At 37.2% G+C, this 14,734-nt stretch overlaps 1 protein-coding gene across 2 annotated transcripts in view; it reads right to left on the bottom strand.

The window, feature by feature from the left end:
• The window catches only part of LOC110449503 (glycine receptor subunit alpha-2-like), a 68,977-nt gene extending 54,496 nt beyond the window's left edge, over positions 1-14,481 (bottom strand). Inside the window, exon 1 of one of the 2 annotated variants that reach the window (XM_021496406.1) lies at positions 13,828-14,481. In XM_021496406.1, coding sequence (XP_021352081.1) covers positions 13,828-13,925 — 98 coding nt within the window. In that variant the 5' untranslated portion in view covers positions 13,926-14,481. Of the gene's footprint in view, positions 1-12,191; positions 12,252-13,827 lie in introns of those variants that run through there. The other variant, XM_021496408.1, reaches the window with a different exon arrangement.
• Between the last annotated feature and the right edge of the window lie 253 nt (positions 14,482-14,734).

Below are 14,734 nucleotides of genomic sequence, written 5' to 3'. Positions count from 1 at the left end.
AATGACTGAGCATGATCTTAATAAGCTGTCGAATTTTCACACACTGAGAAGACTCCCAAAAATGTATTTGCCCAATAGGCAATACCATATAAAATCTATATGACGACATTGTCATAGTACTATACAGTGACTGACCAACACTCGACAGGAGAGGAGAGACTTCGTTGCTGCCCTACAAACCAAAGATGTAACGGGCTGTAAGTCACGTTACTGGAACGTGAGTATATCCAGTCACTTCTGGTAAGCCATTTATGTGCCTTGATGGTGTCATTCTCTTAGGTCAAAGTTGTGACATTTTGTAGTTGTTTTGTGACGTTACAGTACAATTTTGAAGTGGCCTTTGTAATGGTTTCATCATTTATGTGGACACCATCTTACATTACCTTAGCTATTGTTAAAACGTAGAGCCATAAATCTACCATTATAAAATTCCTCAAAACTAGTATAATTCTTAATATCCTGCAAAAAGGCAAACCCTGAGGAACTAATGGTGACAGTATAACGAGGTATGAGTATGCACGTTATTTATTCTTTAGAGCATGCGCTTCTTTGTATAATTCTGTTCTATAAATACCTTAATAGTAAAGTGTAAAGTGTAATTGAGACATAATTCACCACCCCCGAGAAGGCAATTTCACATTGATGCTGTGTTATTTTTTTATGAAATGAAAGATTTTCACTTTAATCATATCTGCTACATAGCAAGACGTACTTGAGATTTTATGTATTTTTAATGTTACAAAAACTGATGCGCGTTCCCAGCAAATAGTGTGGTCTACTTAATATACCCATCCTAAATAAACTGGTGTCCATAGCAAATGCATGTAACGCACGCGAATAAACGCGCGTGTGTTATTTGTAGCCGAGAAATGAAAGCAGCACGTGCAGCTGTCAATCACCACTGCTCTGATTGACGCGGCTGCTCCGTGAAATTAACATCGCTCGGGAAACTTAAAGTCAGAATAAAACACAAGAAATAGTTTGCATTTATCTGAAAATAACAGCGTTTTTAGTGAGATATAAGGAATCGAAATATTTGAAAATACACAACGATGCAAAAAATGAAGAAACATCAAACGCATTATTCAATGTGATAGCTACAAAAAAAAAAAGAATTCTGAGAATTCACGTAACGCACTATAGATAATGTAATACTTTTTAATGCAGATGTAAAACATTTAGTGACGCGCACGTGTAGAGTTATAGTACACGTGTATTTCTATTGAACCATGAAACCGCAGATCGTCTCAAGGCCGACAAATCACCACGCCCCAGACATCTTAAGACCTTTGGCGAATTGTAATGTTGTAAGTCCCACATGATTGATTTGGTATCAGGCGACCCTACATATAAATGTAATCATGAGACAGAATGTTAAAGCTAGACTCTCTCCATCTCACGATGAAGTCCCACACGGAAACATAGACGGGTACATCGTCCACTTGCAATCGTTGCATAAAAAGCCTTTAAATGACATTCGATAGTTCTTGCTCAAACGCACGTAGGGATATCGATTCTATTGTTCTATGTTACACTGTATACCAGGGGCCCTATCAAACACTCGTCTTTAACCTGTAAAATCCATGCCCAACCTGTGTAAATTCCGCCTTTCACATGTTATTCATATATACTTTCTAAATGTAATGATAAATTCGCCTTCATTGCAGAGGGCCAAAAAGGCGAAAATTGAACTGCAGAAAACGTTTACCGGATTACCGTATTTCATCTAATCAATCGAAACGGTTCTTTGTTTCTATAAGATTCTCATCCTCGATTTCCATGGGTTACGTGTAGAGGGCGTAGGTGATCGTAACCCCTGGAAGTCGAGGATGTAAGATTCTATACTACCTCTGTACAAATGTTTCACTCAGTTATAATTGATTTATTAAAGCAAAAATTAAAAAAAAAATGGCTGGTATGTATAGAGTAATTAGTTCAAGAGTGGATTATAAATACATCGAGCTTGTTAAGGGCGAATAATAGAATCCTTACTTGTGTTGCATTGTTTCCGGTTTCACGAATGCATAAGATAAAAACAACTACATAATTATGTATGCTAGATACATGGCAAAGGTAGTAGGTATCGGTTTTCAGGAAACAGCATCATCAGCAGAAACCGTTCAATGTATCATATAATATATAAGTAACGGTTTGTGAACTAAGGGTTGTCCACACTGTACGATAAAGAAAGAGCTAGTCAGTCGACCTCTCGACCGCAAAATGACCAATGCTTCATATACAGTTTAGATTCGCTAATACATCTGTCATCAGTCCGGCTTCTTACCATCAAAACGTTACAAGACATTTTTGCCATTTCTTGCTATCTCGTCGTTGGTTTAGCAGGCATGTTTTTCATTTCTCTGCTATCTCGTTGTTGGTTTAGCAGGCATGTTTTCCATTTCTCTGCTGCTATCTCGTCGTTGGTTTAGCAGGCATGTTTTCCATTTCTCTGATGCTATCTTGTCGTTGGTTTAGCAGGCATGTTTTCCATTTCTCTGTTATCTCGTCGTTGGTTTAGCAGGCATGTTTCCCATTTCTCTGCTATCTCGTCGTTGGTCCATTTCTCTGCTATCTCGCCGTTGGTTTAGCAGACATGTTTCCCATTTCTCTGCTATCTAGTCGTTGGTTTAGCAGGCGTGTTTTCCATCTCTGCTGCTATCTCGTCGTTGGTTTAGCAGGCATGTTTTCCATTTCTCTGTTATCTCGTCGTTGGTTTAGCAGGCATGTTTCCCATTTCTTTGCTATCTCGTCGTTGGTCCATTTCTCTGCTATCTCGCCGTTGGTTTAGCAGACATGTTTCCCATTTCTCTGCTATCTCGTCGTTGGTTTAGCAGGCGTGTTTTCCATTTCTCTGCTATCTCGTCGTTGGTTTTACAGGCATGTTTTTCATTTCTCTGCTGCTATGTCGTCGTTGGTTTAGAAGGCATGTGTTCCATTTCTCTGCTATCTCGTCGTTGGTTTAGCAGGCATGTTTCCCATTTCTCTGTTATCTCGTCGTACGTTTAGCAGGCGTGTTTTCCATTTCTCTGCTATCTCGTCGTTGGTTTTACAGGCATGTTTTTCATTTCTCTGCTGCTATGTCGTCGTTGGTTTAGAAGGCATGTGTTCCATTTCTCTGCTATCTCGTCGTTGGTTTAGCAGGCATGTTTCCCATTTCTCTGCTATCTCGTCGTTGGTTTAGAAGGCATGTGTTCCATTTCTCTGCTATCTCGTCGTTGGTTTAGCAGGCATGCTTTCCATTTCACTGCTATCTCGCCGTTGGTTTAGCAGGCATGTTTTCCATTTCTCTGCTATCTCGTCGTTTGTTAAGCAGACATGTTTTCCGTTTCTCTGCTATCTCGCCGTTTGTTTAGCAGGCATGTTTTCCATTTCTCTGCTATCTCGCCGTTTGTTTAGCAGGCATGTATTCCATTTCTCTGCTATCTCGCCGTTTGTTTAGCAGACATGTTTTCCATTTCTCTGCTATCTGGCTGTTGATTCAGGAGACATCGTCGGCGTTTTTTCTCTTTATATCCAACCATTATTTCGGGAGACATATTTGTCATTTCTCTGCTGTCATGCCACTATTACTAAAGACATTTTGCCATTGATCTGCTAACTGACGTTTTTGGAGACATGTCTGCCATTTCTGTACTATCACATTGCTCCAGAATTTAGCAACTTTGAACTGTGAAAGAATCTACCCCGAAAACTTGAAATGTTGAGACTGTATTGGTAAGATATGGTTCAGCACTTTTTGTTCCATTCTTGCCATCCTGTTATTCACGAAACATCATATTCATAAACCAATCAAACGCTTGTGTTTTAGTATGAAATAATAGATAAACATCATTGGATGGATTGAAAATCACGTGTTAAAACATTGTATGTCTCGGGGAAAATGTTATTGAATCATTGTGGGATAATAATCCATCAGAGGAAAATATGTCAGAGTTTCCAATAGTCAGCGGGTTTGTTCTTTGTTATATTCTTTTAGATACTTATTTGATAAAATGACAGCTAGTATACGTTAATTGTAATCTTTTTTAAATAAACATTGTTTCTGTCTTTTTTGTTATTGTTTTTTAAAGTTAAACGGAAAGCTCTCTCTGGAATTTCGGATTTAGAAACCTTTTTTCCTTCACCCAAAAGTTTCTTAATTAGTTACGAGTTCCTGACTCCCATAACAATGTATAATGATCGAGAGAAGATTCCTGTTTCTGACGGAGTGGTAGCTTACAAATATACCTGATACATCAACCGTACAAAGACTAAAGGTATGTATATTGTTATTGGGTAATGGGAATGTTTCTCCCATCTGACTGAACAACCACATAAACGTTTACACGCGTCTGGTAAAACCCTCCTACAGCAGCACTTTGCACCATGGTGAGAGGACATACTGCTACACACCTTTTCGTCTATTAAACTAGAGTTGGGTGGGCTCGAACACCTTCCATGCATGTAAACCAACCGCAAAGATTCCATTAGAATCATTAACGAGACTTATTACATCGCGCACAAGTGGGCAGTTATCCTGATACCACTATATCCGCACAAAATGTCGGTACACACTTGACTGGAGACGGCAAAGATTTTGCAACTTAAAACAAAATTGTTTGAAGTAAGTTGGCGGGTACATAAATTGATTCTTTCATGCGCTTGCTCATTTTGACAAGCGTACGTAGAGTGGATTTAACATGTCTATAATGTAGCACGCGTGAATGTTCAAGCGTTTCTAATTGACAAAAACAGCAATCAAAAACCGCCGTTCTAGGAGGCAAACACTAATCCCAAGCTGTGGGTTAATTTAGCCTTCATGTCCTAGCAGCCCCTTCTGTACACAGCATTGTAATGCCATTACAAGGACATACTTTTTGTTTTATCAATATACGACGTCAGATCATTTAAGCATAAAATTGATAATTCTGCTATTGCAAAAACCTGGCTCACAGATGGGCGTTTTACTACAGCTCCGTCAAATATCAACTACAGTGCGTCAATAATAATCACAACAGTCCGTACTCGGCGATGAGACATGCCTAAATATGTTTGCAAAAGCAATTCCCAGTGGTTTTATTTTTACAGGATAATTGCACTTTAAATGCTTCAGGAATTATATTACGACATAAAGTATCTATCAAATGCACATGTTCCTATCCATGCGACCCCGCCATGTCAACATTCATAGTGTCCTGATGGTTCGCCGTACAGACAGTGTTGCGTGACATAGACCAATAAACATCCCCCGTGCATCGGTTTGAACGCAAATTATACAAAATCTATATTCTCCTCCTCGGACAGACACATTAGGACATACCCATGATCATTTCGACAAGCCCTACCATCAACTCCGATGGGGCACACAGAAATGGCTGCGGCATGAGCGAAGCCTTAACACTTCATATTATATAATTCTGGTTGGCTGCACACACAAATGTCAGACCAATTGAAAGATAAGAAGAAGGCTGAGGAGCCGCCGTATCGTTTTATTGTAAACCTCGATTAATTATTAAAGTTGAAGTGGCACATATTGGTCCGGTCTGTGATCAATTTGAGCAATCTGTTTCTTAAATAACTTAATGTCAAGGTTTCTTGAAGAGCATACAGAATCTGCTGTTACTGTTGCTTGGACAACTAACCTAAACCTAAACCTTATTGCATGGAATATGTTTGGCGCTAGATTAGTATGCTAAAATGAATGGCTTTGCATAATACAGCTGATTCGTCTTTTAGAGACTCATCTGTGGTTCTAGGTGCCAAAAAGGTTGAAATCCAAATTGTCCATACTGTAGTATTGAACAACATATCAAAACGTATGCCTTGGTGTTTGAACCATTTTCGTTAACAACGTATCGAAACTTAATGTCATGGTTACTTGAACAATATACAAGAAACTAATATCATGGTGTCTTGAACAAGTTGGGGAGTTTTGTATGCGTTTAGAGTCCCTGTAGCACCTTATGAGATATGCTGACTGGAGATACTGCCTAAGGTAAATAGCAGGTAGAAGAGAAAGGATAGTATATGAAGTACCGAATCTTAAAGATACATGTAGTTTTTATCTCTGTTGCCTACTGTCATCAATGTTAAAAAAAAGATGCATTTTAATGGTTAGATATCAAAATAGTGTGATTGATTGTCTAAAACAGAGTAAACAATTAGACATGTGAGCCAGTTTTCGGTCTACGAGCTGGGGTATGATCTATGTATACCAATGGTCGGATGGCACGGTGGATAGCGGACTGGTCTTTTACGAAGATGGCCTGGGTTCGATTTACCTCTCGGACGTGAAAAGATATGTGATCGCCTGTTCGTTTCACTGTCTCCGAGTACTCTGGACCCGTACATTTATGCCGAACAACCGGTTGGTCCGTTTTTTAAATGTAACATTTTCAGGCATAAATCCTGGCGGACTTTACGCAGTCCTTGCAACGTTATATGAAAGCTCGTCTGAAAGCAGCATCAGATTACTAGGTCCGACCTTATTTCATAAACACTCAACTCTGGTCTAGCCGCTGGGAGCGCGATACACGAAGGCGGCCAATGGCCTGTATACATGAAACAGCAATCATGCTCAAGTATGGATTCAGTGCTCAAACCGACTTTCCTTTAACTTGCTTAGATCATGTCAAACCATCAAAAAAGTCAAATGTAAACATTGAAAACAGAATTCAGCTTTAAGTCTCAACAATTTTTTCCATATCATTGACAATTTTTTTTTAAAAAATCCCGTTAAATCGTTACTTTATAGCACAAAACCCATTCTTGAGCATGATGACGGTTTCATGAATACGGGCCAAGGTTACCTTCCACATTATGACCCTACCCCCAAGCTTACATCCGGGCTAACAAGAGTGATAAATATAAGTGTATATAGCTTGTTTGTTATTGTTGTATAGATATATATAATTATATTTATTATATATATGGGCCCGATCTCTGAACCGGTATTTTTTACTGTGACCCAGTGTTTGGTATTGGTAATTCAGTCTATGACTTAGAAGCTAATTATTTGTCTGTTAACCACTAATGTTTGTACCATAAACTAGTGTTTTGCCTGAGAGCCAGACTTCTGTTCGTGAACCAGTGTTTGTCTTGCGAGCATGTGCTTAGCATGTGGACCAGTGTTTTGGTTTTGAACCAATGTTTGTCATGCGAGCATGTGTTTAGCATGTGGACCAGTGTTCTGGTTTTGAACCAATGTTTGTTCTCTTCTGGTTCTGGTCTATAATCAGCAACGCCATTGAATCAGTGTGAGCCATTGTTGTATAGATATATAGTGTTCGGTCATTTAGTACGAATATGTGCCAGTCTCCGAATTATGAACACGTGATCCCTCTATGTCTAATGACCGATGTCCGGTCTATGAACCATTGTTTTGTCTTATGAGCCAGTACTGGTCCATACTAGCCGCCGTCTGCCGTACCCCTCCCCAGACAGCACTATTTGATGAACACGGCAGTAATCCATGGTGAGGTTTGATCACTACATCTCGCTACACTGTTGTGTATATGTATGTAGACAACAATATTCGTCTATGCGGTTAAGGATTACTGGTACACAACGTTTTGTGTAGTATCACAAAGTCAAAGGCTTACAGGAACATTTTCCGTACTAAAGAGAAATCACGATAGCATTAATGGTACTTCCTGTTAAAGATAATTAGATCTATAAGATCTACACAGTCGACTCTTTTAGACAAATTATTGCATCAACTTCAGCAATAGTTTTGCTACCATTATAGGCTGGGGGAAGTATTCCACTCGTGCAGTATTGTATAAGAATATTTTACGAGTTGTTAAGTATATCTTAATATTTTAATATTCAGTTTTGGTGTAAAACCCACAACGTTAATACCACTGTGGTTTACATGTTCAAAAACACTGCCGCCTACAGGGCTGTTTCTCAAGTCAAGGGTCTGTACATGTGGGTCGGCACAGTTTATATTATAACTAGGTCCGTTTGGCTATTTTTAGATATACAGGTGGGCTATCATGAATCAGATACAGCATAGATATACTACGGACTTGTCTGAACCATTTTGTTCCTATAGAAGTCAATAAAAGCCCATATAACAACTATACACAAAGCTATTGGTACTTGAAGCATTAATTAAGGTCCATTGGCTGAAAATAAAACAAGTTGTTCATGATCTACACTGCCATGAAAAAACACTTATGTGCAACATCTACTTAGTAATTATAATTCCATGAATAACACATCTGTGTAACAGATTATATAATTAAAATAGCCATAATTATATATACAATGAACAAAGGATCTGTGTACATGTTATATGTACATTCAGATGTAATACTATAGCACGTAAACAAACGTATATACCAACAACAGCAACAAGAAAAACTGTTCGGGTCTTTTCGTCATACTGTTAGAATAATCGGGACCAATCACAACGTGACGTTAAACACAAATCATGACGGAAATACCCGAATGGTTTCCGATAGCCGTTTGTAGCCTGGTCAACAGCCTGGTAACCATAGAAACGAGACAATGTTCCCGCAAAAACAGCTATTCAACATTTGGTAAAACAGATTGTTTAGTGTGATAAGAATTGAAATGTATGATGGTTAATGCAACATCTCCGTTAAAACACATTCCAACATACGCTGGACGGTAAGGACGGTAGGTACGATAGTTTTCTGTCCTTAAATGTACACTACCATGAACACTGGATCTATGACATATGTAATATACGCTACCATGAACACTGGATCTATGAAACATGTTACATACGCTACCATGAACAATGGATCTATGACATATGTAATATACGCTACCATGAACACTGGATCTATGAAACATGTTACATAAGCTACATTGAACGATGGATATATGAAACATCTCATATACGCTACAATGAACAATGGATCTATAAAACATCTCATATACACTACCATGAACAATGGATCTATGAAATATGTTATATAAGTTACCATGAACAATGGATCTATGAAGCATCTCATATACACTACCATGAACAATGGATCTATGGAACATGTTATACACACTTCCATGAACAATTGATCTATGAAACATGGTATACACACTACCATGATCAGTGGATCTATAAAACATGTTACATAAGCTACCATGAACAATGGAATTATGAAATATGTTACATAAGCTACCATGAACAATGGGTCTATGAAACATATTACATAAGCTACCATAAGCAATGGATCTATGAAACATGTTACATAAGCTACCATAAGCAAAGGATCTATGAAATATGTTACATTAGCTACCATGAACAATGAATCTATGAAATATGTAATATACCCTACCATAAACAATGAATCTATGAAATATGTTATACACACTACCATGAACAATGGATCTATGAAACATGTTGCATAAGCTACCATGAACAATAGATCTATGAAACATGTTACATAAGCTACCATGAACAATGAATCTATGAAATGTATTACATAAGCTACCATGAACAATGGATCTATAAAACATATCATACACACTACCATGAACAGTGGATCTATGGATCATGTTATACACACTACCATGAGCAATGGATCTATAAAACATGTTATACACACTACCATGAACAGTGGATCTATAAAACATGTTACATAAGCTACCATGAACAATGCATCTATGAAATATGTTACATAAGCTTCCATGAGCAATGGATCTATAAAACATGTTACATAAGCTACCAGGAACAATGGATCTATGAAATATGTTACATAAGCTACTATGAACAATGGATCTATGAAATATGTTACATAAGCTACCTTGAACAATGGATCGATGAAACATGTCATACACACTACCATGAACAGTGGATCTATGGATCATGTTATACACACTAATATGAGCAATGGTTCTATAAAACATGTTACATTATCTACCATGAACAATGGGTCTATGAAACATGTTACATAAGCTACACTGAACAATGGATCTATGAAATATGTGACATAAGCTACCATGAACAATGGATCTATGAAATATGTTACATAAGCTACCATGAACAATGGATCTATGAAACATGCTACATAAGCTACCATGAACAATGGGTCTATGAAATATGTTACATAAGCTACCATGAACAATGGATCTATGAAACATGCTACATAAGCTACCATGAACAATGGATCTATAAAACATGTTATACACACTACCATGAACAGTGGATCTATGGATCATGTTATACACACTAATATGAGCAATGGTTCTATAAAACATGTTACATTATCTACCATGAACAATGGGTCTATGAAACATATTACATAAGCTACCATGAACAATGGATCTATGAAATATGTTACAAAAGCTACAATGAACAATGGATCTATGAAATATGTTACATTAGCTACCATGAACAATGGATCTATGAAACATATTACATAAGCTACCATAAGCAATGGATCTATGAAACATGTTACATAAGCTACCATAAGCAATGGATCTATGAAATATGTTACATTCGCTACCATGAACAATGAATCTATGAAATATGTAATATACCCTACCATAAACAATGAATCTATGAAATATGTTATACACACTACCATGAACAATGGATCTATGAAACATGTTGCATAAGCTACCATGAACAATAGATCTATGAAACATGTTACATAAGCTACCATGAACAATGAATCTATGAAATGTATTACATAAGCTACCATGAACAATGGATCTATAAAACATATCATACACACTACCATGAACAGTGGATCTATAAACATGTTATAAACACTACCGTGAACAATGGATCTATAAAACATGTTATACACACTACCATGAACAGTGGATCTATGGAACATGTTATACACACTACCATGAACAATGGATCTATGAAACATGTAATACACACTGCCATGAACAGTGGATCTATGGAACATGTTATACACACTACCATGAACAATGGATCTATAAAACATGTTATCAACACTACCGTGAACAACGGATCTATGAAATATGTTACATAAGCTACCATGAACAATGGATCTATAAAACATGTTATAAACACTACCATGAACAATGGATCTATAAAACATGTTACATAAGCTACCATGAACAATGGATCTATAAAACATGTTATAAACACTACCATGAACAATGGATCTATAAAACATGTTATAAACACTACCATGAACAATGGATCTATAAAACATGTTATAAACACTACCATGAACAATGGATCTATAAAACATGTTATAAACACTACCATGAACAATGGATCTATAAAACATGTTATAAACACTACCATGAACAATGGATCTATAAAACATGTTATAAACACTACCATGAACAATGGATCTATAAAACATGTTATAAACACTACCATGAACAATGGATCTATAAAACATGTTATAAACACTACCATGAACAATGGATCTATAAAACATGTTATAAACACTACCATGAACAATGGATCTATAAAACATGTTATAAACACTACCATGAACAATGGATCTATAAAACATGTTATAAACACTACCATGAACAATGGATCTATAAAACATGTTATAAACACTACCATGAACAATGGATCTATAAAACATGTTATAAACACTACCATGAACAATGGATCTATAAAACATGTTATAAACACTACCATGAACAATGGATCTATAAAACATGTTATAAACACTACCATGAACAATGGATCTATAAAACATGTTATAAACACTACCATGAACAATGGATCTATAAAACATGTTATAAACACTACCATGAACAATGGATCTATAAAACATGTTATAAACACTACCATGAACAATGGATCTATAAAACATGTTATAAACACTACCATGAACAATGGATCTATAAAACATGTTATAAACACTACCATGAACAATGGATCTATAAAACATGTTATAAACACTACCATGAACAATGGATCTATAAAACATGTTATAAACACTACCGTGAACAATGGATCTATAAAACATGTTATAAACACTATCGTTAACAATGGATCTATGGAACATGTTATAAACACTATCGTGAACAATGGATCTATAAAACATGTTATACACACTATACCGTGAACAACATATCAACCTAGACGTTAGCTTATTTAGGAGTGTTTGTCTGATCAAAGTGATACTATCAAGCATATGTAATGTACGGCTGCAAAATCGTATACTATGATATATAGTCCCGTCATTACACAAAAAATAAATAGAAATATTACTTCATAACCAGTAATATATTACCATAATGACTGCAGTGATTAGCGTCTGGTGTCCCTGTTACGTGACTTCGCCCCAGTCAACTGTTTGTCTTGGTTATGAGTTGCACATTTCTGATGGTACACATCAAGTATAATGGCGTTATGTATCCGATGTTGTTTGCATTGTTTATTACAATTATTACATAATTTGATAAGATAATCCCCCGATGGCTCATTGTTCTGAGCACTTTTCTACATGGTTTCTACGAACAAGGTGCTTTCCATATTGTGATGTCAGACTGAAAGAACTTTTAAAGGAATTTCTTGTTCTGCGGTAAAACTGAATGTATTATTCTAGAACATACACTCTCAAACATCTTCTCTAGTGTGTTTAGAAAGAAGGACTGTTTTGTTTTCCTTTGAAGCCAACAGTATTCAACTGGTCTTAAGTTTGTGATCAAATCATAATTAAGCAATAGATATAATTATGATAAACAGCTTATGTCGCCAAAAGATTAATGAGCAATGTCTTGTTGTAACTTGTCTATAAGCCTATGATACATTACGGTTTTTGCTGGCGATCAGGCCATTTCCCGACCACGTGTTTAGGCTAGTTCCAGACCTCGGACTTTATGTCGGATGTACTACCTGATCCCGTCCGTTACCTCCCCGACAATCCTAGGAAGAAATCCCTCCCCAGGTATCACGATCCCATCTATCCCTATACCATCCAGTAACATTTCTTGTCACCAACAACCATCTCTCAAGTAATCGAACACACTCTGAAAAAAACTCTCTACCACAGAAACCCCCTTCTACAATCTCAATCCCCGTTACCTAGCCCCAGTCCGGATATCCATTTAACCCTCGGTTCCTATCTCTACGCTTGACATTCAAACCGACGTCGGATAAAAACTACCACCTGGATGCCCATCCGTGCTCTTGAAACAGACCAAAACCCCAAATACCCATCACGAAATGGCCAGGACATTTACCCCTACTTTATAAAGCTACATGTACCCATACCCTGCATGCATATCCATACTCTTAGTTGAATATTTGTATCAAACATATATTGATATACCTTATAGTTACATGGCAATTAGAGAAATTGAAATAAGCCTAGAGCGTATATCAATTCGTCTCCTAGGACCTTTATATCGGATTCACATCCCTACAGCTTATAATCATCACTACCTGGACTCCCTACCTGGACACCCTTCCCTTCCTCAAATATCCATTCTGGGGCCTTACCCGGCTAACCGGTTTTCCTCTCTAAAATCACTATGCCCCTGAACCGATGATTTGGTAATGATTATATCGCTCGTCGTGAGCAATTAATAAGTTATGTTTATTTCAGAAATCTCAAAGCTTTGACACAGGAACTGTGACGGTTATAATACGAGAAGGTTTTGTATGTGTACCACCTATACTATGTAACACGTGTCAGGTACATTGGGACCACGACCGCGCGCTCGAGACAACACACTGACAACAGCTGTTCCTTCCTTTGGTGGTGCTTGACATCACCGTAGTAAAGGTAAAGGAGTGTTTTAGTGACAAAATTGGTCTATCTCTCCCTATACTATCTGTCAGGATCTCTTAGTTAATGCAGATACATTAATACATAAACTGGCTTATAAGTTTCTATATGAAATAATAAACAAAACAGTACTTACAGATCTTTTTCTTGTCCCGCGCTCCATACCCGGTCAAGGAATAGAACTGTCATTATTAAGTGTAACATTAATTTTCTCTGTATAATCCAGATTTGCATCCTTGTGAGATGTTGAACTTGGCCCAGACTTAGAAGTAGTTGTTTCCCGTGGAAATCCGCGGACACTTATCCCAAGAGAAATTCACAAGAATGAAAGGCTAGAACTGTCCAGCAATGGAATATTCCCCGCCGTCCATACAATAGTAGAAGTAACATTTCTACTCACGGGAACACATCGAGAAATCCACACGTGCATTAAAGAGGACAGTGATCAATTAGTTTGATTACATACCTAACTATCTTGAATTACACACAACAATTAGCTTATACTTCAGAACACACGCGCACTTACACATACATGCACACACATGTACATATGTTATATATAATACACAATATAAATATACGATATATAATTATATATAGCTAGTACTCAAAAACTGTAATAAGCCGAGGTATTCCAGACCAAATACATGTTGCATGTCACGTGACTTTAAGGCAGTACCGCAGTGAAGGTAAGACCAGCTGATGCGCGGCGCTGTGTAGCCCTGTGCGTGCAAGTCTGGTCGTATAAAATGGGTGGAAACCTACAGAAGCCGATAGAAATCGGGCTGAGAATTTGGTAGTTATGTTATTTCTTGTAGAACACTTTCTGATGAACTGTGTCGGGGACAACGATCTCTGGTATGGTTAGGTGACATAATACATCATCAGTATGCAACTGAGTATACATACTGGATCATAGCATCATAGTTTTCTGTGCATACACAATTAAAACAATACAACGCTCCTTAGGTTTAACAGTGCACAGTAGACGTGTATTTACTTAAAAACAAAGCGTATCGAAACATCGATATTCATTGTATGAA

This window comes from Mizuhopecten yessoensis, unplaced genomic scaffold (assembly GCF_002113885.1).
Source record: "Mizuhopecten yessoensis strain PY_sf001 unplaced genomic scaffold, ASM211388v2 scaffold4627, whole genome shotgun sequence".
In the NCBI taxonomy this organism is placed as follows: domain Eukaryota; kingdom Metazoa; phylum Mollusca; class Bivalvia; order Pectinida; family Pectinidae; genus Mizuhopecten; species Mizuhopecten yessoensis.
The sequence above is the reverse complement of the archived record's forward strand: the minus strand, read 5'-3'. Positions and strand labels throughout refer to the sequence as shown.